Below are 26,890 nucleotides of genomic sequence, written 5' to 3' on the forward strand. Positions count from 1 at the left end.
GGTGTTACGCGCCAAACCACGATAAAAATATGAGGCACGCCGTAGTTGGAGACTCCCAGTTAATTTAGACCACCTGGGGTTCTTTAATGTACTCCAAATGCAGAGTACACAAGTGTTTTTGCATTTCGCCCCCATCGAAATGTGGCCGTGGAGGCCTGGAATCCACGCGGAGGCCTGGATTCACGACTATGCAGAGTTTTTATAGCACCAGGCAAGAGCTTGGCACAGTCAAATGTGAATCGACATTAGAGTCAAAGTGATGCCTTTTAGGGTGCTTATGTATTTTTACATATTGTGTAGTAAATCAGTGATGGCCTTACAATTACTTTGTGCCAACGTACAGTCGCGCTCATAAGTTTGGAGACCATGCGAGCGCATCTCCGTTTCTGCCACGGCTGTCTGGCTGATACCACGGTGTAAAATATATACAGTGAAATCTCGATATAACAAACTTCAGGGGACCCCGTAAAATGGTTCGTTATTCTGAAAAGTCGTTAGAGTGAAAGCCCCAAAATTAAACATTCTGCCTATTAACCGATCATAAGTAGTCATCATATGAACTATCCACGAAGACGTCACTGTTGGCTCTCGGCCCGCGCTCTTGCTATTTGCCATAGATTCTGGCGCCACGTACCACCGAAGCACTGTGTAATAAGAGTGACACGCTCAAAACAGACGCTGACGCCGAGAAAACTACCGACAAAAAAGGAAGCTCCATGTCGCCTCCAAAGTGCAATGTTTCTTGTTTGTTTGTTTGTTTAATTTCACAATCCTTGCCATGGACACCGCAACTGTCTCGCTCGAGGCAGACACCTGAATTAAGCGAGCTCAAGCGCGCGTAAATGACACCGCCCGGGAAGTACAAAGTGTGACCGTGTGGGGAGTACGGAGGTTACATTTCACACGCGTGTAGCTACTACGGCTGCAGAAAGCGCAAAAGAGGTGCGCGGAAAGAAGGGCGAAAGAAGGAAGAGACGCAGCTCTATTGCTAGAAGACACTTGTCTGGGCAAAGCATGCACTCGCAAAACGTGACAATCGCCACTTCGGGACCTTCTCAGAAAGAACAGCTCGCTTGTCTGTTCAGCTGATACACTGTTACCTTGCATCGGAACGAAAAAGCGCGAGTCGAGAGCGAAAGTATTTTGCGGTGATGCCCCACCCGATGCGCGCCTTCTAGCCCCGCTGCTCTACCAAGTTGCACTGTTGGAATATCCTTCCACGCGGGGCCTTCGGGCACACTGGGCCACTGTACAGCGCAAGGGCGCCGTCCTAAACCAGAGATGGATCCATTGCAGCGCGCGCCAGCGTGTCATCTGAGGGTTGGGTAGTACGGAAAAAGTGTGCGCGAAAGAACCTGTATGCGCGTGCGGGCGACAGCCGTTTACCTTGTGTCATGTCGCTGCCACCGATTCGCGTGATCGTTGCGCTGCTTTCGAGTCTTTTTCGTAACTCGTAGAGTGAATATCATGAGCGATTGGCTTTTCGAAAGGCGGCCGCCACGCTTACCGACGCGCCGATGCTGCGTGCCGGCGTTGATTTTTTTTTTTTTTCCCACGCAAGCGCCTTCACAGGTTTTCCGGGCCCGTGCGCCACAGCGTCCGCCTTCTTGTCGTCTGCTGGCCTCCTGTTTCGGCTTCCGTGACTAGATACACAGAAATCTAAAAATCCCAGATTTTGGAATATGAGTTCATACTACTGAGGCGTTATCATGACACGGAAACCGAATAACGATCGTTATTCTGAAAAGTTTGGTATTCTAAAGTTCGTAGTACTGCAATATTTTTACATTGAAACTAGAAGTCAGCAGGGGATTTCTGAAAAGTTTGCTAATCTGAAAAGCTCGTTAACCCTTTCCCTACCATAGACGAGCTGGGGCTTGTCCACGCCGAAACAAACGCTTGCGCACTAGTGCCTTCAAACTACCCTGATAAATTTTGCTTCGTTCTCTTTGGATTCAACAGATGGCACAGTAAAAAAATAAAAACGCGCTCAAAGCTTGCAACTTGGCCAAAAAACATTTCGATGCTGGCAACTGGGATTTAAAAATGGCGTCCTCCTCTGTGCATGCGCATGCCTGCAATGGCTCTGCTCGGAAAAAAAAAGGGGTGAAAAAACTTTGTTTGCGGACGTTTTGTCAGACTTGGACAGTGAAGAAGTTTGGTTCTTGTCCAAGAGTGGCAGCGACGATACTGAGCAGCATATCTTCCCGGGATCATCGGATTCTGACGACGACACCGTCTCCACATGTAGGCAGTGGACGCCGATAGATGTAAAGAACCCCCCATCGCCGCCTCCTAGGTTTGTTTTCACGGCCGCGCCTGGCATAAAGATACCCGTGACAGAGGATGGAAACTGTGCGCGGTATTGCTAAGGTAAGTCAGATAATCTCCACTGTGCAGTGCAGTGAAGCCAACCCTCTCTCCATATTTTCAAAAAAAAAGTTTGTGTGTATCTTACAAATAAAGTGCCTTTAGGGATATATTTTCGTTATTTCAAGATACATAGAATTAGGCAAATAAAAAAATTTGTATTTTTGTATTATTTTTGGCCAGAAATCTAGGTAGGGAAAGGGTTAATGTGGGGTCCCTAGTAACGAGATTTTACTGTACTCTTTAGGTGAGGACACTCGCAAGACACGATCGACCAGATAAAGTAGCAATGGGGCACATCGATGGCAGTGAATAACTATCGACGGTACGACGCAGACAGAGAATGTTTTAATGGTTTTATCTCCTGCTGGTATGGCAACGGCGCTACGCAGGACATCCGAAATGATTGAGCGACGTGTGAAAGTAGGTCATCGTGGTGAGAGGAGATGGTGGGGGAGAGCGCATTGCCATGACAGGGCGGATGAGCAGATACGGCGACGCAACGCCACGTGCAGACGCCGTTCTCTGGTTGGTTGTGTTAGGCGCACGTTTCTTCTCCGCACAAGCTCCCACTTGTGTTCTAACTTAAGTTGCGTCGTCCCGCCAATAGGTATCCATCCGCTGCTATCGATGCGCACTGTTGCTACTTTATCTGGTCGATCGCGTCTCGCAAGTGTCCTCACCTGAAGAGTATATATCTTACACCATGGTATTGTCCAGGCAGCTGTGGCAGAAGCGGGGAAAGCAGGCGCTTCCGTAGTTGAAAAACAGCGCCGAGATCGGACTGATCGAAGATGCCGCGCCGCTGCTTCGCAAACAACACTCGAGTCAAACCGCGTTAATACGTACCCGCTTAATGAGTAATTGCGGTTTAAACGTAGTCACGAAGATTACCCCACCCAGCCCCCATTGAGCCCCACATATTGGCTGACAGCTTAAGCTGTAGTCGCTCATTGCCCACCAAACGGTTAGTGTGTACTATTTTTGTTTCTTATCTACATGCACAGGCACAAAATCGGCAAGATCACATGTGCGCAGACGTTCGATTCTCGAGTTGCGACGCCCGGACGACAGTCGCCAGCGATAGTGAACTTAAAACATGGCCACCAGGACGTATTCCCTGCTCATACAAGCTGTTGCCGATTGTCACGCACAAAAGCATGGCCTTCGAGATTAGCTCCCGGTAACGCGATGAAGCCGCCTGTAGGAGGTGCAAATTCGCCCTCACCGTCGAATTCAAGTAGTAACCGCGCAGAAGCACATTTTATTGTTAAGCGCATTTCTGCCGTCACCTTGGACGTCGCTTTGAGTTCTGTATAAGTCCAAACACGTCAACATCGTCGCCGCGCGCCGTACGCTGTATGTGCGAGTGAAAGCTTGCAAGGGTCAGCCGACTATCTCGCGCGCGTGAGGGAGAAAGGTGGGACGACGAAAGCGCACTTCTGTTGCGCGCGAGGCACAGCGGGGGAGGCGAGAAAGTGAGGGGTTTACTTCGGCGGTGGCCGCCGTATTTTGAAAGCGATCTGCGGCGTGGAAAAAGCACGCGACCCCACGGGCCTCATCTTCAAAGCGATCTGCAGACAAAGTGCAACTTAGTGCCGGTAGCTTCGTATGTGCTGTACTTCCGATGTCTAATTCGCGCTGAAGCGAATTCTCGCTGCTGCGCCTTCTCACTCCAGCGTTTTGAGAGTGAATTTCCGCGATCATCGAGCGAGACGTGTTCATGTTTACCTGTGCGCACATATCACCGTGCTTGTTAATTTAGTAAGCGGGGCCTCATGGACAAACTGACTCGCAGCCTTATCGACTTCGAAGATGCCGTCGTCGCGTCAAGGCCACCACAGAGGCACGTCAAGATTACCGATTTTTTGCTGCCTACCCGCAAATAAAGCCTGTTAAGTGCGTGTCTTTGAAAGCATCTTGACGTAGTTCTTTTCCGGCCAGTAAGTAGCCACTAAACTGGCATTGATGGTTAATTCGTACATCGTTTAGTGCATACCTAAACATCTTTCCCGGCCGACTACGTATTAACGAGGTTTGACTGTATTGGTGGCAGCGGCCGCAAATTCCGGTGAACGGCTCGCTCGCAGGTGTGCAGTGAGCGAGTGCGCGCAGGCCAGTGAGACAGGATAGACGCGCATGCGCACTGCAACACTCTTAACCCAGGCACCGAGCTGTCAGACGGCGCGCACATGCACACGACCACGTGCTCGCATGGTCTCCAAACTTATGAGCGCAACTGTACACAGTATACACCTTGTGAATGCTAGGTGATCCCTGTAACACTGCTGCACCTGCGCACCAACCTATGCCGCTACACTACACCATCCCAAGGAAGAAGCCTATAAAATCTATTAATGTGAAAAGAGTACGGTATGGAAGAACTTGGGAGGACAAAACCAAGCACGGAAGGGTTGAGAGGGAGGCAGTTTGAGGACAGCATGATGCATGGGGAACTAGAACAGTACGCAAGGTTCCAACCACATGTACACCAGTGAATGTATGGTTTTGCATGTGAGCTTCTTTGGCAGCCAGTGTATTGTAACACCCTTCCTGCCATAAACAGCATCAATACGATCCTAATAGACCAAGCTGGACTTGGCAGTGAAGTGGAAGTTTGACTTAAAATTTAGAAATGAAGCGGAAGCTGGACATAGACCAATCTTTGCAATGGAGTCAAATGCAGAACACATTTTAAAGTCTTACCAGCATTTCATGTTTGATTGTACAGTGCCTTTTTCCAAGTGCAAGTACAGACCACAGTCAATCATTTCAATAAAAGTGCATTTCAATGCAAATTTTGCACTGAACATAGCTTGAACTCATTTTGCATGTTCCAATGAGGTCAAATGGAAATAGACTGTATTTGGAAACTTGCCAAGAATATAATGCAACTTTTTCTTTATTGCACTTTACAATGTGGCAAGCTCAATTAGCAAACAACTGAGCTCTATGAGAAAGAGCCCACCTTCAATGTAAAGAATACAGATGCTTTCTTATAGGATCTGTGAAGAAGTTGGTGTGACGAGACAGAAAGGGGGGCAGGCGATGGTGAAAGTGGTCAGTTAGCCCCAGTCCACTACAGTCATCATCATCAGCCTATATTTATGTCCACTGCAGGACGAAGGCCTCTCCCTGCGATCTCCAATTACCCCTGTCTTGCGCTAGCGTATTCCAACTTGCGCCTGCGAATTTCCTAACCTCATCATCCCACCTGACTTTCTGCCGTCCTCGACTGCGCTTCCCTTCTCTTGGTATCCATTCTGTAACCCTAATGGTCCACCGGTTATCCATCCTACGTATTACATGGCCTGCCCAGCTCCATTTCTTCCGCTTAATGTCAACTAGAATATCGTCTACCCCCGTTTGTTCTCTGATCCACACCGCTCTCTTCCTGTCTCTTAACGTTACTCCTAAGATTTTTCGTTCCATTGCTCTTTGTGCGGTCCTTAACTTGTTCTCGAGCTTCTTTGTTAACCTCCAAGTTTCTGCCCCGTATGTTAGCACCGGTAGAATGCAATGATTGTACACGTTTCTTTTCAACGACAGTGGTAAGCTCCCAGTCAGGATTTGGCAATGCCTGCCGTATGCACTCCAACCCAATTTTATTCTTCTGTAAATTTCTTTCTCATGATCAGGGTCCCCTGTGAGTAATTGACCTAGATAAACATATTCCTTTACAGATTCTAGAGGCTGACGGGCGATCCTGAATTCTTGTTCCCTTGCCAGGCTATTGAACATTATCTTTGTCTTCTGCATATTCATCTTCAACCCAATTCTTGCACTTTCTCGATGAAGGTCCACTACAGTAAAACCCCTTTAATTCGGATTTCACTGGACCAAAAGAACTGTACGAATTAACTGAATGTCGAGTTACCAAGGGCAACGAGAAAACAATAAACAAATGCTTACTACGTCAACACGCTTTCATTTACTGAATAAATCGGCAAATCCTGTTTCCATTTTGCACAAAAGCAGTGCAGAAGCTGCAATTCTCGTCATTTTGTCACTGATTAGCACTCACAGCAGCGAACATATCGCAACTTCCTTCAAAGCCCAGCCGTGGCATACGCCTTCATCCAAGATACGCTTATCACTACCACGTGCACATTAAGATTCTTTTTTAGATGCGAAGCAGCTTATGGTCGGGGCTATGTCATTCTCTCCCTCCCTCCATCCATCTGCCCTGCGGCGTCCACACCCGCACTGCGCATGCGCATCCTCCTCCCCCTCCTCTCCTTGTCTCATCTCTCCTCTCGGCATTCCTCCGCTCCTCTCCGATGCTCCTCTCCTCTCTGGATTGCGCAACGAATGGCAACACCTGCGGCTCCGCGCGCTATAATGCGAAGCAGCTTAGGTTAGAGGTGCGACGGTAGGCGCTGCATACTTCGCTGAGGGGCGCCACTGTAGCTCGCAGTATAATGACGCGCACACGCGCTCCGCTCCTCTCATTCTCCTCCTGCAACGCCACGATGAGTGCCACGGACAGCGCCAGCATCAACGCCAGTGTCAGCGCCGTGGACAGTGCCGCGGAGAAGAGGGCTCGAGCCGCTGCCACGAAATGGCAGCGGTGACAGGCCGATCCCGAACTTCGGGCTCGCGAAGCTGGTAGCTACGTACCTCAACCTAACGGAAACGACGAACTGAAAACTAATGGGAACTTGAGTCGACTCCATGGCTGCTTCACATACTACTCAGAGTTCCCCTACGGGAAGATGGCGTAATTTTTTTTACCACTGAGCTGGTCCCCAATGGATCATCCATCTAATTCGATGTAGCCGGTGCTCTTCATCCTCGAAAACTTCCGCCACGTTTATGACATTGTACGCACAGGCACTGCACTGAGTCAAAATGAAACGACTGTTTGCCGCAACCGCTGCGGGCGAAACCATGGTCACTATCAACGCTATCATGGATTACGACTACGCAGTTATGAAGGCACACTGCATTATGCGCAGTGGTAAACACAGGAATAAAGGCTATAAAGGTACACATAGGCACGAATAGTTCCAGCGTTCCAGTTGTTCACGTACAAATTCTGCTGATGACTATGGCAATGCGGACTACACCACTTCGTTTCAGTTGGACGCTAGCACCACTTTTGCTCTTTTGCATCGCACATTTGCAGCGCTCCGCAATCGCTGAGCTTCAAACGATGTCCAAATTAACCAGTGTGTGGGCAAATACAGTCAACGACCGATTTTTCGGATATGCCCGATAATTCGGACGCCGTTGCGGCACCGCCACATTCCCCATATAGTCGATGTATAAGAACGTCGGAAATTTCGGACGCATAAACCCTTCGCCGTCCGATTTTCCAGACTTTTTGCCATGACGGCAGGTCCAAAACGGCGTAATTGGAGCCACCACCAGCGCCATTTTGATTATCTCGCTGCCTCGAACAAGTGCTCTCGCATGTAGATCCGCTGGCAGCCGTAGCCACCACCACGGCAAGACTAGGCCTAACTGTTCGTTACCAAGCTTACTGCTGTTCGGTGGCGTGTTTTTCAAAGAAACAATTTGCCGCTGTCAGCAATGGCGCTGACCCTGCCTTTTTAATCCTCACCAATGGCTTCGAAGCTCAGAAAGCTCGACGCATTGCATAATGCCGGTTCCCAAAAGTCAGTTTTGCCTCAATACAGCTATGTTACGCGGTGAAGCATACCATGAGTGAAAAGGGGCAATTGTCACAGGACACGGTATGTATTCCTTAATTATACACGCATGCACCCGCTGTCTCCCATGACAGTACGAGCACCGATACATCTGCCAGTACACTCGGTGTACTGGCAGGACTTCAGATCTATTTTGGACGTGCCTGTGGCAATTTGAGCCCTTGGGGGCAGTAAAAGGCATGCATTTATTTTTTCGGACTGCCTGATTTTTCGGATGTTTTCCCGGCCCCCTAGGGAGTCCAAGAAATTGGACTGTACGTCCACTTATCTGATTTTTCGAATTAGCGAGTCGAATCAAAGCAGTTTTATTGTACTGTGGAAACCACTTGCACATCCCGATTATGCACAAATGCACTGCTACAGTACGTATGCATCCAGCTTCTCCAACTCAGCATTATGCAATGTGCCATTACCAGCACAAAAATACAGTTCTTGAGACTTCACAGCACACTCAAAAGATACTTGCCTGAGCCGTAAGAGCACTACACAGAGGAAAGACTCTGATGCACAAGGCACACAAGGGCAGGCATCAGTCTTATGAAAGACATCCTAGCAAAGCAGTAAGCATGCGTTCAAAAAATCAGCCCAAAAACTCATGCTAATAACGATGACGGAAATAACACAGATGCTGCTGCAGCAACAGCCATAAAGAGTACAAAGTACCATATTGGAAAAACCAAAAATCCACAAATGCTGCTAGAGTACCTTGGGCATAAATGTATGAAAAAAAAAGAAAAGAAAAAAAAACCATGTGCTCCCTAGACAAAGAACATACAAATTCACCCAAGTACAATCTTAGCAAAGTCCTCCACTTTCATGGCACTCCACTATGGAAGCCAACATGAACAGTCAATTGTTGCAGTGCCCACTTTAACCCATTTCTCATAAACCTGCAAAACTTTTTTGTTTTTCATATAAAGTTGTAACTTCTTTTCTGTAAATCTAAACTGCAATGAATAAATTTTTTCTTGCAATAATTAACATTGTGTTACAAATGTTAAACTGCATTGCACCATGTTTGCATGCACAAAAAAGCATGAAAAATGTTTACCTTCTTTTGCTTGACATTTCTCCTTCGAGTGAAATAGGAAGCGATGTCATTTGTTGCTGTCATATCAGTGAACACAGGTGGTGGGACTTGTTGTGCAGAACCAGTATTGTGAATGTCCAGGTACTTCCCCACAACGTATTCCATCTGAAAAAATGACAAGCACATGATAATTGTGTAACTTTTAAAGGAAGATTTATCTAGCTCAGCATTGCACAACTTGCAAATATAAGCAATCACTCAGAGCACGGCCGCCTGGATCAGCGCGCGCGTCCTGCATGGGGTACCAATGTGTTACGTCGTGGATTCTCTGAATAACATACTTTTACCCGACCACTTTTATATCACATTACCATTCATGCACATCTCAATTTTTTTAACAGCCTTTTGTTTCCCCTGCCCAACAATTTGCGGCATTATGGCTATATCTTAATAAATTTTCTATACAAAAATTTACAAGTAAACATATTAACTCTGACATTACTTTGTCTGCATAAATATAACTCAGTTTTGCATATAGCTTCCAGTCAGAAGCTATACCTCACACTATGTCGGGACGAGTGCTACAAATAAATTGCAATATACTGCAAACGTTGCAAGTAGCTTAAGTCGGCAAGGCAAAATTATCTATTATGTAACACCACTCACAAACAGTAAGGAATAATTAGGCACTGAAAATGAAATATGAACATCTTGGAGAAACCCATTTATAAGCATTTGTATAAAGCTCATTTGTAGCATTTGTATATAGCAAGCACCACAGTACCTCTCAATATCTCTGGGTTTGATTGATTGATTGATTGATTGATTGATTGATTGAATAACTTTTATTCTCTCGGGGTTTAAGCAATAAAATTTCTACAGGGTATCTGAATACTATTAAGTTGACGAAGGACAGGTCCAATCATGCAACAATAGCTTTGAAACTTTTGACAAAGACAAAATCAAGTGAATCTATGATGCCTTGAAGAACAGCAGTATAAGCTTGCAATTGCATCAATAGAAAAACTCTCAAATAAGTGAATTTGTTTACACTTTAAGCATTGATATCTCAAATATATGTCAAATGGCACCCTGAATCAGGCAAGTCACAGCTACATTCATCAAAGCATGGCTCATGTTCAAGACAAGATTTAACATAAGCTACTCTTCTCTCACTTGCGTTAATGTGTCATGTGCCACTACAAATAATACAGCTAGAAGCAATATCAGCAAAGCATATGGAACCAAAACAGCCATAAATCCTTGCAGATGAACAGACTTAAATCTGACTTACAGAAGTCAATGGACGGATCATAAAACGGCAATGTGAAAAGCTCTGCGAGTAGGCTTGTCCACAACACCCTGAGTACTGCCATTAAAATGGCAGTGCCCATGCTCAAGGTGAGTTTGCACATGGGCAATCGGTGAACTATAAATGAGCTTGAGAGAGTATATAAATTCAAAAAATTTGTAAATTAACGTACTTGCAAAAATAATGCTTACAAGTGAATAAAATGGCACATCGCTGCGTGGGAGTACGAGCCCTGCTAAATTTTGAAATTAAATGAAATACTTCTTGCCAATGAGTAGTCAACACATGAAAGCACTAATTTACAATAGGCTTATACTTCAAAGATAATGCTGAAGTTCAGTAATGCATTAGTGATCTTGTATTAGATGTAGGTGTCTCTAAAAGCAAGAAGTAACAATGACGATAATAATTTAGGATACCTATGTAATCAAGATATATTAGTGTGGAATGCATCCCACTTACCACAGCCTGTATTCTGGCCCACACATCAGCCAAGCTGTACATCGGTATACCATTCTCAGGTCCTTGGGTATTCTAAGATTTCAAATGTACAATAATTACTCTTTTTTCACAACTAACACAAATACATGGCAAAATAACACCACTTGCAAACTACTAAACACCAGATATAGTGCTGGCAATCAGATTTTGCTACCATCATACACTAACCTTAAGTTCACAGATCATAAAAACCAATAAATGAGCTTCAAGCTATAGAAAAACCATGATCAAATTTCATATCAGTCTGGATTTAACCCTTTTGAAGCAGGCAATAAGGTAAGCATTTTGCTCCCATACATAAACCTTAAGTTTGCTGAACATAAAAATAATAAAGAAGCATCAAACTATAAAATAACCATGATGAAATTTCATATATAACTTTGGATTTAACAAGACATGCGTCTCACAGATCCAGTTTCATAATAAGGCTAATTCGATTAAATTGATGCACAATATATGTATTCTCCTATTTTCGTATATAACTTTAGTATCTGTTTGCCTTTTTGTGCTTCCCGGAAGTGGGAAAAGTATGGTCTTTTGTGCAAGGTTTGGGCTTCATGCAAAGCCTTGTAGCTTTACTTTTGAAAAAAAAAAAAAAAACTTAGTGTTCACTATAGTTATCGATAACATTGATTTCTTTCCTAAAAAGAACATTACCAACATTGCTGCAAACTAGACTTAAGCCTCGATACTTGCATTCTACACATCCTTGGAAATGTGCATGTACAAATAGGCCAAGATTGAGTCACATTAAAGGGACACTAAAGGCAAATACTAGGGCTATTTTTTTTTTACCTACACATCGTACAGGGTTGTGTAGACAAGTGTAGTGCCGGGCAGAGGCTATGACGTCATGTGCTGCACTTGGCTGACTGGGCTGTAGCCAATCAGAGCAGATTGCACGTCGTCTTCTGCATCAGCAGACGAAAAGCACCTGACTCCACACTTCGCCTGACTTCGCACTTACTGGCTGCGTATATGCCCTTGCCGGAAACTAAACGCCAATGTACGAGTTTCCTTTCATCAAAAAATCGAGACAAACTGCAGCGAAATACATCGCGAATGCGCAGTGCACGAAGACAACCTGTCAATGCATAGAACAGCGCGGAGTCTGAAACATTCTGCACCATCCGTGAGCAATTTTATCTTCTTGGAAGATTAGCTCACTTTCCTCTGCGACACATGGTCACGCCAACCCTTCGTTACTGTCTTTGCAGCGAATATTCACTATCGTCGCTCTATCAGCACCGACAGTCGCAGACAAAATGGCGCCACGCATTTGCAACACCAGCCTGCTTGTTCATCATCTGCTGCCTACACTCATTGAAACTACAGTGTAGAAAGTGTAGTTTTCATGCTACACTACATCTATAAAAAATGGCTTCGCGCAAGTGGGTGGAGCTACACTTTTCTACACCAAGTAAAAAAAATGGCGGCTTCCTACACTAGCTACACTCGTGTAGCCAGTGTAGGTAAAGAAAAATAGCCCTATTAAGTCGAAGTGGATTGTTTAAATACCATCCCAGAAACCTCACAATGCTTGTTTCGTGCCAAGAAAAGACTTAGTTTACGACAAAATTGCATCTGAAGGGTCCAAATACCTTTATTTTAATTGAAGTCTCCCGCCACCCAACCGGGGAGTGGTGATGTTGCACATGCTATCACTGCCCTTTGCTGCCGTCAGTGAGTGAAATGGCACCCGACAAACGGCGGTACAGTTTTTTGCACAAAATGCAAGTGCGCGGCCATGGAGAAGCAGAGCCAAGACAGAGCAGTGGATTCGCCGCTGCAGCTAAGTGGCGTGGACCGTTCAGGCATCCCGTGACATTGCATGGAAGTGGAATTCTCTGCTACTTGCACTTTGTGCGAGTTACGCGAGCCAGCAAAACTAGTGCAGTACTACGCAATAACAGAACTACTGAAACGCGAAAGCACGGGCGGCGCAGAGCCGAGCAAAAACGAAACCTTTCCCGCATCGTTGTCAAGGGTAATGTCAATTAGTTTTTTTCTTTTCTGAAAATGAAACAGAACTGGGCAAGTAGCATTTTCTTTTGTCTTATAATGCAATACAATTATATTTTTACAAGAAGTGGTCGAGTACTAATAACAGAATATAAATGAGGAGTGCCTTTGTCATCGGGCAAGTACTTAAATGTCCCGGTGGAGTGTCTAATTCTGTCCTGCATTTACCTCAATTTCTCTATTACTAAAGCTCTGTTTGCAATAATATTGACGCCTTAGAGATTCTCAAGCACTAATCTATTACTTCAGCATGACTTCATATTTGCCTTTAGTGCCCCTTTAAATGCATGAATTTCTGTGCACAAGTAGTAAAAACAGTGCAAGATTAAAAAAAGAGAAAAACGAAGTTTCAGAACATGCTTACTACATTGCAAATGACCAATTTACATTAAACTATGCAAGAACGCAGACTACTCTTTTCAGAAGTCTAAAACTTCAAAATTATCCTGCTGCATAGGGGGTATCCTCAGAACTATTGCCAGCTTCCTTATCCAGCTGAGCATTCTTTGATACACTGCAATAAGAAAATTTAGCTTCAGCTGTTTTCAGATACTCTTGATTCTTTTCTAGTCTCTCCGGTTGCAGAGCGATCAACTCCCGAGTTGGAAGGACGCCCGGCCCAACTCCTGTAGAATCTCTTCAAAGCCTTTGTGGCCTCTGTTAAACCACAGTATGGCTATAGAAGTGGCCATCTCTACAACAGTGCATGAAGCAGATGTAGCCTAGGGGCACAGCAGCCAAAACATGCTGTTGAGACTCAGCCACTATATTGGAGTTTGCTCTGAAACAGCGAAACAACAGCTTTTCGTTTGTCAGGCTCTCGCATGTAGGAAAACAGCCTTCACCAGAGCACTGGTGATAAGTTAAGAATGAGCTGGTGCCAGCACAGCCAGGGCTAGTTAGTGCTTGCTTGTTGTTACAGCAGGAAAGCTCACAATCTAACCAAAACTTGTGGTTTTAAGCCTCATCACAAGAGTATGAATCGAAAAAATGAAGCCCCTATAGGGATAAAATGCTTCCATTAGAATCAGTTTTAGCACTCTTCTGTTTGGAAAAGTGCACAGACTTTATAAATGTGACGGAAAATGATGATGCATAATTGTGCAATCAAAATATAAAACAATAATTTTTTTAAAGAAAAATTTGATTCTTCATTCCGCAGACGACTGGAAAACAGTGAGTTAGGTTTTGATTTATCTTACATTCGTAATGGGCAGATGGTGCCTGAGCTGACATACACGGACGACATTGTCTTGGACAACATCTGTACACACGATGTTGCAGAAATGGAGGCTGTGAGCAAAGTCACGCTGTTCAGATTGTCTTTATACCCTCGCTTTCATTGGCGAGTTGATTTTTTGGCTCTCCAATTCCTGTACAGCTGCTTCAAACTGATTTGCTTTTAGTTCGTATCAAACTAACTTTCATAGCTACCAACATCTGCACTCGTTTGGCCCGACGACCTTGGTAGTATGACCATGAAAAAAATTCACCGCTGGCTGGAGTGGTGGTGGGTGACAAGCCATTGCAGAAAGCGTGCCACTAATATGTTCGTATGAGTGGCTCATTAGCGAGTGGGTTCGAGATCATGCCCACTGGCTAGGCCAACGGCCAAAGAAGCAGGCGGCAACTAGTGTGTGCATGCCTACCAAGTTCATCAGTGCCCATCCTGGACTGAACAAGTTACACTCACATGCAGGCACAAAGTTCTGCCTGAACGGGATTCACACAACAGCATAAGGTGCCAACATTGCACAGTCAAGGTTACGCCATCTGCACTTTGCTTCGTAGTTAACGACACATGAAGCACATTGGAATGTGTGATGGGCGATTGTGAAGAGTTTCCATGCTCTCAACCATCATGAAATTTAAAGTTGATGTTACTTGACCGATTCACAACAATGTGCAAAACTCTCTAAATTAATTTTCTGTACTGCTACCGTAAAAATGAACACAATTATTTTTTTTCCTCAAGATTACTTTTCTGACTAGCCGATTATTGGACACTTCTGAACATGAACAAATTTTTTAGAGGCAAGAAACTGCAGTTTTACATTTTTTGAGTGACTCCAAAAAAATGTGGGCATATAGGGGTTAATATTTCTTCCTATTGTCCCCTCAAGACACTGTAAGCAAAACATTCCAGTATCACATCTCAAGTAGGAAGGGAACTCACCACCATAGCATGCATGTTCATCAAAACACACTCATGTCCACTGGCCACACTATGAAATTGCTCAAACAGAAGATCCAACAGGTCTAAAAGCAGCCGTGGTTGTAGAGCTGAAGCTGTCTGCGCAGAACCATTGCTCGTGTCCAGAAGCACCTGGGTTGTCCGCCGCACCATTGCCAATAGCTCAGTCTGGCAGCGTTCCTTGATGAGCTGTAAAAAGAACAAATCAAACCATGCACACTCATGTTCCACAAGAACTGTAAGCTAAGACTAACAAATTTTGGGTTTGCTCTGCAGCAAGAATACATTTTCTGGCGGCTAAGAAATGGTTTGGCTATTGCAATTCACTAACAATGCTTTTCATAGCTTGTAGCTATGAAACATAACATTAAAGCTTGTAGCTTTCATGTTATCATTCAGGGAGTATGAAATGCAGATGAGAATTCCTTATTACAGTATGTGATGCAACATGTTCCCCAGAGCATGCTTAGCCATTGGTAGTAAGGCGACAGCATAGTCCAGCACAGCCCATAGAAAACTTTGCTAATTTCTCAACAGGTATGCTCACAAACATAAGTATCATTTTCATTCTATTACCTCATCAGACACCTGGGTTGTAATATCCATTGTTGTGGCCACCACCATTCCCACTTAAGCAAACAAGTAACCAAGCCTTTCTGGGTGCCTCATGTACTCATGCTACAGGCATGTGTAAAACATGGCCAATGCATGACTGCATAACTACAAGCTAATAAAGCTACGTCAGGAACTATAACTTATCTATGAAAATGGATTTATAGAGCGGCATTGTGAACTAAGCTTCTCCGCGATGCCTGCAGTGAGTAGAGGTGTACGAATATTCGGAACTTTAAAATGAAAATAGAATATTGTCACATTCGATTCGGTCTGTGAATCAAATAGTCACTATTCGAAAATCCAAATAATTTTCTCATAGTTTTTCAATACTTCACGTACTAAACTGAGCATAATCAAACATGAGATTGATGCAGAAATGCAATAACTTCCATCCCATCCAAAGTGGACAAAACATACTAGAGCACGCTGCATTGCTCAAAGAACCAAACTTCTTGGGCAATATCATGATCACTCTGAATATCATTTGGTTTAAATATGGTATACCTGTATTGCAACTGTACAGCAATGAAATTTTTGACCATGTTAAAAGCCTAGTTTAAAGGGTCCTTGAAACACTATTTTTCATAGAATGGCCTGACTATTAAAGGATGTCACCCCATGAATCTCCGGCTGCAAAAATGTTTCAAATCCTTAAGTATAAGCGGAGTTAGATGCAGTTACTGCACCGATGAGCAGCTTTCACTCTGATTTCATCTCCACTAGCGTGCTTGAAGCAGGTGGCAAGAGGGCAAGGCCTCGCCAAAAAGGTGAGTGTCTTAACAGCGAGAAGGCTAGTCACTGCACCCTGTGGCAACCACAGCATCTACTCCATGCAGCACGTTGCTGCTACCTTGGAGGCCACGCGCAGGAGATGCAGCTAAGTGCAACTGTCATCTGTAGACCAGCAGTGCAAAGATGAAAAGTTGTCGCAGTTTCACCTGAAAGGCGAAGCATCAATTGCGATAGCAAATTTGTAGAGAGCTATACGGAGTAATTATAGTAGCTTAATCAGCTGTATAAACAGCACCGGCAACACGCAGAACAGTTGACGACGCCGTCGGCGTTTTGCCCGCGTTCGCACAAAATGCGTGCGGCGTTGGTGACTGTTGCCGGAGCCTCTGATATAAATAGGCACTTGGTGCCGCAGCTAAACGTCGCCTCCCTTCCCTCGTCCTCCCCCCTCGGCCTTTCGCGCGTCGGAAGAAGGCTCGTTTGCTCTACATATATGGTGATTGTAAAGGAGGAAAGAGACGCCTACTTCTGCAGCCCTTAAGTACAGTGCCTAGAATATACTTAGTAAGTATATTCTAGGCACTATACCTTAAGGGAGCACGGCGCAGAACGCGCGTTTGTTCTCCGCCGTGCGTTGACTCCCCGTGAAAGCGCGCGTCCCTCGCGCCCTTTCACCCGCACACACAGCGTTCGGCGGCGCGCGGCGACGATTTCATCTCCATTGACGTCATACGGAACCTCACGGCGACGGCGACGGCAGAAATCTGCTTTGGAGTGTCCATATAATTGCTATCGCAATAAAATGCCTTTTCTGTCCTTCTGAGATTGCTGACATATGTTTCATTTATTTACCTTTAAGTTAGCAATAATAGTATTACTGAGAATGTTCTCGCAATCACGAAATCAGCCAATAGCTGTTGGTAGGCTTCACTGCTTGTGAGGACATGGCGAAGGCGAACGATGCTTCACTGTTTTTGAAATGAGATTGTATATTCCCAGCTGCATAAAGTGCGATAATGTTTGGCTCACATGTTCACACGAACCTTTTCTACAGATAGGCAACTTTTCCTACTATGTTCAGAAAATGTTTCAGGGCCTCTTTAAGATAGTGCAGATATAGAGGAGCCTCCATGCAATACAAGTGTCATAGAAATTTTGCAAAGAAAAGCACTTTTTTGTATGAAAACTGTGGGAAAAAAAGATGCCGCCATTACCGCAAAGCCATAAGCGACGCACGACCTAGAATGCTCGGCTCCCTGGCATAACCTAAGAGATAAGGCAGAACCCCCGGCTGTCCGCAGTGTGCTGGAAAATCTCGGAGGCAACGTGCTGGGACTTCCGTCATAGCCACTAACCACCAGGTGTACGCATCATCTGCTTAAGTGCTGTTTAGAGGCAGCTAATAAGAAAATTATGCAATTACCAGCCCTATGACTTAGCAAAGATTGCTTCAGTGGTATATACTGCTCATTTATAACCAATTTAGCCAAAGTGAAATTTTGTTCCAGTTGGGATTTGTTTGCTTCTATGTATAGATGCATCAACTGCGTCCTCTCATCGTATTAAATCTGAATATATTTCTTAGCAACACACTTGATATAATAGTGACATCATCCACCGCGACTATCTAAACTGAAGGAAAAGTGCTTTTTTTTTCACTCTGCCATTCCCACAGATCACACGCATTTCTGGTTTGGTTGCAAAGGTATACAAACATAACTCACCCGCAACGTTGCCTTTCTGAACTTTATACAATAATGCATGACGGAGTATGCTTTAAAGAGCCCAGAGTTTGCGAATAAACTGCCTAGCTGTTCCTAATGCTCCCTTTGTGCTTTTAATAAAGTATGTTATATAATTTTCAGTGTAATAACAAGTTTTCTAATGCTGTGAACACCAAGATGTGAAAATTGTTTGATAATATTGGTGAGAAGGCTGTACATTAATTGCAAATTATTCAAAAAATATTCTATATTTGACTATTTGCTTCTGGCACTATTCAAATTGTATACAATTCGGTTTCAAACACTACTATTCACACACCCCTAGCAGAGAGACTTATTCAGGAAATTCCTCTGCAAGGCCAAAAGTACACAACATACAACCCAAATATGAGTGATCAAAATATCATATAACTTGCTGATTGCTCAAACGTTATTATGTGAATGAAAACAAGCGATTGGCATGCCGCATATAAAGTGCCACTGGCGACAAGAAACATAAGAAATCTCAAGCAATAATGCAAACTAAAAGCTAAATGTGGCTGAACTTGTTTGGTTATAGCCCAAAAAGTTTATCCCCCCCCTCAATTCCATAGTACCTGCTTTTGATAACATACATCTTCTAAAGAAACACTAGCAATCCGTCTAATCCGTTCTAAAGAAACATTAGCAATCCGTCTAATCCGTTCTAAAGAAACGCTACCAACCCGTCTAGCACATTCTATTTCACAAAATCTGCAGCATTAAAAAGAAAAATAGTTTCTGAGCACATAAATTTTCTCCTAAACCATACTACATATAGAACATCTGAGGAACGGAGAGGAGGCATTCTTCTGGCCTGCGTCAATGCCCTATAGACTAAGCAAAGAAAAAATTGATACAGAATGAAGCGCTCTAAAGATTCAAGCCTAGATATTTGGACAACCAACTAGTCAATCAAGGATGACATCAAATTTTACAACGTAACTTGTACTAGATGGAACTCCAACAAATATGCTTCATTTTTTTACAACAAGGATTCAGACATGTTTAATGGCTCAGTTATCTTTTGCAAGTTTTCTGCAATTCAAATGCTATTTCTGTATCATCACCATATATACTCGTAACTGCATGGTGTTTGATAAGCATGATATGTGACAACTTCTGCTTATAATATCGCAACTAGGCATTTCATTAGAAAATTGAGGTTTGCTTGGGCATATGTGGCCTAAACAAAGGCTTTTCAAGTTGTTTCACAAGAAAATGAAAACTGATGCACTAAGGGGTTAAGCTGAGCATTGCAGTAATAAGTGTTCCATCCCCCCCCCCCCCCAAAAAAAAAAAAAAAAAAACGGGAAAAAAGAATGTGTACCCTTTCCAATGCTGGTACAGAATGCTGGCACTAAGTTAAACATTTTATACACTTCTACAGCTAGGGATATTGTCAATGTAAACACAGAGTGTGCGCCACCATAAAGCTTGAAGATATTATGTGAGCAGCACTACACCTACCTCAACAGTATCAGGAATGCGGTTGAGCAAAGCCAAGCACCTGACCAGGATGGCTGTGTATTTCGGTGCCAAATGTGGTGCTTCACCAAATTGGCCAGATTCTTCCAGTTTAAGCAAACTACTGGTTTCGGTGTCAACAGCTGTGAAGCTGGAAGGTGCAGAACTCAATGTTGCAGTGCTGGAATCTGCAGAATGTGTACATCACTGTATAAGCAAGGCATTTCTCCGGGTCTGGGCATCAATCCCAGGACCAACGACTTGTGGGGCGGTCACTTTAACATCCAAGCTAGCCTGGAGGCTAGCAGACCACAGAATGAGGGCAAATTAATCAGCAACTAGAAGCACAGGGACACTGAATATGCACTTCACTGTAGTATGTACAAAGGAACTCATACAGGTTACTCAGAAATATTCAGCCAGCTTGCTTGATTGAGAGCGCAAATTGAATCGTGGGAATTTTTTTAAATGTGTTTTTACGTATGTGTTTGGGTTCTGAAGCTGTTTCATTTATTGTTTACTGTTGCGAAGACTTGGGTGCACCTGGAATAGCAGACTTTTAGTTTTGTGGATCACTTTTGTTCAGACAAACTTATGATAAGACTAACAGCTTTTTAGTCACTTCAAGTTTGTGTTTGGTGCCATTGTAGGGCCTTCCCAACCGATGTTTACAGTGCAAAACTGCTAGTATTTCAAAAGCACATAATTTGTATAGATCTTAAAGTACATCATTTAACTCATACTGAATTATTTAGAAAATTGTGCATTGTTACTATTGGATTCTTGTAGGATTTCAGGCTTTCTAGTCTAGAGTGGAGCATTTGCTCACCATAGTTGGTCTGGCAGTGATTCACATTCCAATTCTCAGGATTACGAGTGTTATAGATTGACAATACATAACATTCGTAATCCTGAGAATGGGAATGTGAATCACTGCCAGACAAAATATGGCGAGTAACTGCTCCACTTTTGGCTACCTGCATCAGTATTACACTACATTTTACTACACGAGCATTTTCATTTACATTCAATTTCATGTCGACAACTGTGTGATGTGTTCTTATGACGTGTTATGCGACTTGCCATTCTTCTGGATTTAATTATTGGGAGCATTCATTACTGGTAAAAGAAGAAGTTGTGGATGATGTGTGGTTTTTCATTAGTCGAGACCTACTTCTTTCTACCTGTCATTTGTTAGCCCATTTTGATTCTTGTTATATGTGGATATGTAGATGTGCTGAATTTTTTTTTTACTGTACAGTGCCACGCTTTCCATTTCAGTTTGTAATGTAATAAATAAGAAAAAATATGCCCTGTAAAATTGGGAGCACAGATTTCCATCATATCACACTGTTGCAATATTTTGTCTGTGCCCCTGATAACATGCGACATGATTCCGAATAAACTGAACTCAAGAAAGCAATTTGTGCCAGCTTACACTAATAAAGTGCCATCGTGTTTTGGGGCTGAAACAAATCAGACCCAAAGTGTGTGCGTTTTTTTTTTACTGGGTTCAGTAAAACTACAGTTAAGCCTTTTTATAACGAACTGGGTTATAACACACTAATGAATACAATAAAATAATCATATTTCCACATGAAATTTCCATAGAAACACACGCAGTTAAAATCTCATTTTGAAGAGACACCAAAGACAAATATAAAGTCAAAGACTGAATATGGCAATCAGTTCTGTGCAAGCCCGCAAGGTGGAGGAAAGTTTATGAAAGGGAAAAAGCAAAAACGGGTTTCTCTCTTTTTGAGAAACCCATTTGAATTTCCTTTGTAGCTTCGTGCCACAGTCGGATGGATTACAATTTTTTCCCTTTCATCAATGTAGACTGTTAAAGTACCCTTCCTGAAACCTCGAATCGCTTGTTTTGTGTCAAGTGACAGAAGGGTCCTCATTCCTCTACTGCAATTCAAAGTGCGTGCGACACGCGAGACAGTGTGACGCAGCATACATCATCACTACCATTTGCCACTATCAGTGAGCAAAACAGAACCTAAGAGCTGGAGCTACTGTTCTTTGTGTAAAATGTGAAACTGCGGACAGAAACAGATCCAAGACAAAACGACAGTGCGGTCATTTGCCTAAGTTGTGGTGACAAGAATTAAACAAAGCGTGTACCTATCGCAAACACACAACCTATCGATCAACTTCGAAGACTCATCGCCATGGGCCTCATTCAAGCCTAATAGGCTGGAATGTTGAGCTTATTAGACCGGAACCTGGCTGTACGCAATGATGCTTGTTTTTGCCTATTTCAACAGTTAAAAACTCCTGCGAGCTGTCGGCTACCGGGCAACATGCTAAACTGGCGCGCTGCCAAGTCAGTGGCCACGACTGCACTCTACCACTGCTGCCTCGTCACCGCATTCTATCAACACCGCAGACTCCTGCACTCTGTGTACATAGCCCACTACATTATGGCTCGTGGTACATCCAAGGAGCATGCTTCGGTGCTCCACTATCAGACATTCGGTTTTCTGTGCCAATTTTCACACCAATGACAACACAAAGAAGGTCAAGGACGAACAACCAAACCAGTGTAGAAAACCGGATGATGTTGTACCAACTTGCCCCAGTTGAAGCGTTATTGTGCCATTTAACCATGGCCGCAATAAACTACTGCACATACGCAGCCAAGCAGTTTAACACCGCGAAATCGTATTTTATAACAATTCATTTCATTTTTCAGTCTTTTTTTACCTTCATCATTGGCTCAGATGAAGCCGTGCCGCTGTTCTTGCCAGGATTGGAAACTCAGCGCGAGGAATGACAAGAATGGAAAATGAAATGGATTGTTACAAACTATGACCTTTTACTCATGTTCTCAGCAATCACATGGCTTATCAGTATTTGTGAATGTGTTAATGCAGCACTAGAAGCCTCCGATTTCATACAATGCTCGTCGCTGTATTCATACAATGCTCGCCGTTGTATGCAAGTGAAGGTGAAGTGCTGCAAGCCTGATTACATGCAACACCCCTCACTGGACGCCAGCATAAGGAAATGCTTTCTTGTTGTTTGTAAGCATCTGCTCACATACAGTGAAGAGCACTGTATGACACTGAAGAGGTTTGCAGCGCTCCGCTGGCAGCGTGCTCACGGAACACTAAGACCTGTTATGCAGCCATTTGTGTGCACAAAATAGTGAAAATAGATTAGCTTGGACAGCTGCACTAGAGAAATTAGTCATCTTACCTACGAAGACGCCGCATCAAAAAAATCTTTCATGGTCCTTTAACGGAATACAGTAGGTTTTTTTATCGGCTCAGCCCCCTCCTGACGGCCAATGGCACTAGCGAGGGTGGACAACTGTTATAACGAAGTAATGAATTAAACAAAGTAAGTGCAGCTCCTCCAACTTCGTTATAGGAAGGTTTTACTGCATAATAATTATTTGTAGTTTGAAATCCCAATGGTCTACACACACTACAAGAAATCTCACAATGAAGAATAAAATTCATAACCCTGCTGGCCAACATCTCAACATGGGATGAAGCGATTGCTGAACATGGGGAGTTGTAGCTTTTATAACTTTGAGATGTATCCAAAGAGGGCGAGGAAAGGAAAACTTACTCCTCAGTTCCTGAGAGCTGGCATTCTGCCCTGGTACAACAGGAGCAAGCTCTAAATGTGCAGACCTCGATTGAGCAATTGAGCCAAACTGCACCTTCCTGTCCGAGCTCTGGCGTCGGAACTTCTGCAGTGCTTCTGTTGTTCTCCTCAGGTACAAGTGCCTGTGCAGTTCATCTACAAGGTCTTCATACATCCGCTGCAAAATAGACAACTTTGAGCTGTATCGATGAAGTGTGGCAACAATGTGTCCCGCTGTTAAAAATAAAGTTGGCAGTTTCAGTTTCAAGTGGCAGACACTCACGGGTATGCCATACGTTCTCTCTCACACAGACTTAACCCCTTACCGCATGGTGTATCATACGATACGCATAGAACAACTTTTTCTAGCATAACAGAATCGAAAAGAAAGAAATTCCTGCACATTCACCCGGAATCTATGTCCTTTCTAGCACTGAAAATAATGTTTAAGTTATTTTTGCTTTGAAAAATCGTCACACAATGTGCAAAAAGTTCATAAATGAACAGGTTATTTCAACAATTCATACACTTAAATCAGCACGCAAAAAAATCAGGGAGTTATTTTCCTCTTTATTAGCCTACAGTGATGTTTCAATTGAGAAATACATTTCCAAATACAATACAAATACAAATAGAAGCATAACTGTATGCTGTATCATATATCATACAGCATACAGTTATGTGTTGTTTTGTGGAAGACAGTAGAGATATGTTTCCTCGCGAAAGAACAAATTTGGTTGCGAATCCTATTGTTTGCACGAGCTACACTCTTTCTTAGAACCATTACAGGTGCAGAATAGGTAAGAAAGTGAAAATGCCAGAAGTGTTCACGATGAAGATAACTGTGGGACCTGCCACATTCCAGGAGCTAATAACAGAAGCAACAAACAACTCTTGGAAGAGGAAAAAGCTTTTCTTTCGGTTTGAGCAAAACTCATAACGACTATGCAAAGTATAAATTAACATAAAACTAGGGGCCTGCGTATAGTGGTTTTGGAGACCGAATCGAGTACAAATCGAATACTTTTTGAACAGTTTTCGAATAATTAATAGTCGTTATCGGAAGTATTATAAAACCATGTTCACATCAAGGTATTCTTGAAGTTAGCAAGTTTTGTGATTACATAATAGTATGCTATGAAGCATTGTTTATTAAAAGCACAAATGGAGCGCTAGGAGGAAAAACAAGTAGTTTCTTCGCATGTGCAGGGCACTTCAACGATTGCAAATGATCGCTTTACAGCCTGTAAAGTATGGCTACATAAGTGACGTAGCCTGCTCCACTAAGCATGCTCTCATGTTTTATGTCTATACTATGCTTGTGAGGGTGAAAATGTACCCTACTTTTGCTCCAATTTTATGTTTACTTGGAGGTGGTTGATGTTTTGAAATATTCGAAAAGTATTGGAAAATATTCACATTTACAACTGATGACTTCAACTTGAAGACCGAATCGAATGGGACGCTAGAGAGGTTTAGCTTGTCCGGTAATCGGGTAAACGCGGGCGGACCGGGCGTTTTGCCGGAACCGTAAACGTGAGCAGCCTGTATGGTGCTACTACCTGGTGGCGCAGAAATCAAACAGACAAAAAACAGCTAATATTGCAGTAACCAAGTGTATTATACTTCACTGCTGGTGTAAATGTTCGACAGTGGCGTAATCGTGTTGCCGCCGAAGCTTTACACCAGTAGAGAAGTAGAAGTAGAGAAGCCGTGGCTTAGTGGTAGAGCGCCCGCCTCTGCTGCATGAGGCTATGGGTTCTATTCCCACCGCCACCGGGCACCCACTGGTTCAAATGGGTACAAGCGTGCCCCGGCCTGGCGTTCAGCTTTCTTCAGGGGTGATGCGCTTGGGAAAGGAGCCTGCGCCCTGAATTCCCGTCGAAACAGCGTGACCTTTTAGTTGGATAGTTGGCGTTCGTGTTGCCCTTTTAATTCCTTTTTGTATCAGTGTTTTCTATGCCTGTCTCTGCCTTCTGTCCCCATGCCATAAAATATATATATATATATCAAAATACCATACCAATGAGCCTAAGTATTTACCTTCAATCACAGCAACAGCTTACCTCTTTCTTGAAGATAAGCTTTCCTTTCACATCTTTAAGGGCCTCAACACCTTCGAGACTTCCTTCAACAAGGTTTACTGCAAGTGTACAAGGCACTGAGAAAGGTGGGCAGAAACAAGTGCACACACAAAGACACAGACGAAATAAGCCCCACTCACCGGAAGACACAAGCAGCTGTGTGGCATGAAGATATTGCTTTTTACTGAGAAAAGCATCTATCTTATCCGGCACTTCAACTAATGATTCACTGCAAATGCAAGCACGAGCACAGACATAAGAGTTAAACAGCAAGACGACAAAAAAAAAAAAAAAATCTTCAAAAGATGGTCACAACTTGCATATGAGAAGATCCACTAGCCCCTTATTTTACCAACTTACATTTCTTCAAGAAGTTGAAGTACATGCTTGTGCTCAACAGCCTCAAGCCAAAGCTTTTTTAGTTCATCTCGTTTGCAGTGCAGAAGAGTCTTGCAAGTTGTCAGCTTTTCCTTGATACATTGCACTTTGCTCCGTGACGCTGTAATGTAAGTGCCTAAATTTCAGCACTGCTTATAAAAATCATAAAAAGCATGTGCTGAAAAAAATTAAAAGAAAAAAAAACTTGCCTGATATTCGAGATGATATCTTACTAAAATCTTGCATTGCACGTGTGAGGTCCTCCTTATTTTCTGTAAAAACGCCGTTACCTTCCTCGATTAATAAGGCAGAAGAAATTCTACATTCCATGCTACATACACAGAGAAATTCATCCTCACTCCTAGAATGTAAATAAACCTTTAAAGATGGGAAACATATGTGCAGGACGTTGCAAAATGGAACGTTTCTTTTAGCTCATTCACTTAAATATCACACGATACGTTTTCAGGCGATATCTAGTACTCACGTGCAACCAAGTCATCCAACTTTTGATCACTACGTTTAAAGTCCTTCTCAAGTTTCGCTTTCTCGCGATCACGATCGGCACTGTTTTGGCTGTCAAGGTTGGGGAAAAGGGCGGAAACGACGCAGTCAGTAGGTAACAGTAAAGGAAAGCTCATAAATTCTACGACACAGTAATGTGCTGTGAAACAATACGTAAGCCATTCATACCTGGCAGAGAGCGACCTGATAACCGATATAAGCAGGCCATTCTGAAATGAAAACGACAGAAAGGGCGTGTTCAGTACTTCGCGTGTGACCCAGAGACAGGGCTTTAACAAACAAGACCGCAACACAGTCATCCTTTGGGAATATCACACACGTTCCGTGCTGAACTGGTTTACTTAGAGCACCGCCGTGCGCAGCAAAATATGCACTACGAAGGAAATAAAATGCCAAGAGTCCATCGCACCCGCCTACAGCGGTAGAATGCAACCATCGATAAAAACAAATTGTTACCGAGTCCTTCGTTGTCTTGAAAGTTCTCGGCGGCCGCACAGGACCACCCGATGAAGTGACATAGTTTGCCATCTTCCTGTAACGTGGTCAAGAAAGCATTAAAGTTCGATTCGACGTTTTGCCACAAGAGCTCACGCCGCCGCACACACCATAGATTACGCCATTTTCTCGATGGCCGGGCGTT

At 43.5% G+C, this 26,890-nt stretch overlaps 1 protein-coding gene across 1 annotated transcript in view; it reads right to left on the bottom strand.

The window, feature by feature from the left end:
* LOC119458216 (exocyst complex component 4) overlaps positions 1 to 26,890 on the bottom strand; it is a 62,623-nt gene extending 35,733 nt beyond the window's left edge. The window contains exons 1-12 of the mRNA XM_037720051.2: positions 26,707 to 26,890; positions 26,419 to 26,459; positions 26,213 to 26,301; positions 25,935 to 25,997; positions 25,708 to 25,846; positions 25,488 to 25,576; positions 25,330 to 25,406; positions 23,246 to 23,441; positions 19,664 to 19,848; positions 15,087 to 15,293; positions 10,850 to 10,921; positions 9,097 to 9,240 (exon numbers count right to left, since the gene is read on the bottom strand). Of these exons, the coding sequence (XP_037575979.1) occupies positions 9,097 to 9,240; positions 10,850 to 10,921; positions 15,087 to 15,293; positions 19,664 to 19,848; positions 23,246 to 23,441; positions 25,330 to 25,406; positions 25,488 to 25,576; positions 25,708 to 25,846; positions 25,935 to 25,997; positions 26,213 to 26,301; positions 26,419 to 26,459; positions 26,707 to 26,778 (1,374 nt within the window). The 5' untranslated portion in view covers positions 26,779 to 26,890. The remainder of the gene's footprint in view (positions 1 to 9,096; positions 9,241 to 10,849; positions 10,922 to 15,086; positions 15,294 to 19,663; positions 19,849 to 23,245; positions 23,442 to 25,329; positions 25,407 to 25,487; positions 25,577 to 25,707; positions 25,847 to 25,934; positions 25,998 to 26,212; positions 26,302 to 26,418; positions 26,460 to 26,706) is intronic.

This window comes from Dermacentor silvarum, chromosome 1, assembly GCF_013339745.2.
Source record: "Dermacentor silvarum isolate Dsil-2018 chromosome 1, BIME_Dsil_1.4, whole genome shotgun sequence".
Taxonomy (NCBI): domain Eukaryota; kingdom Metazoa; phylum Arthropoda; class Arachnida; order Ixodida; family Ixodidae; genus Dermacentor; species Dermacentor silvarum.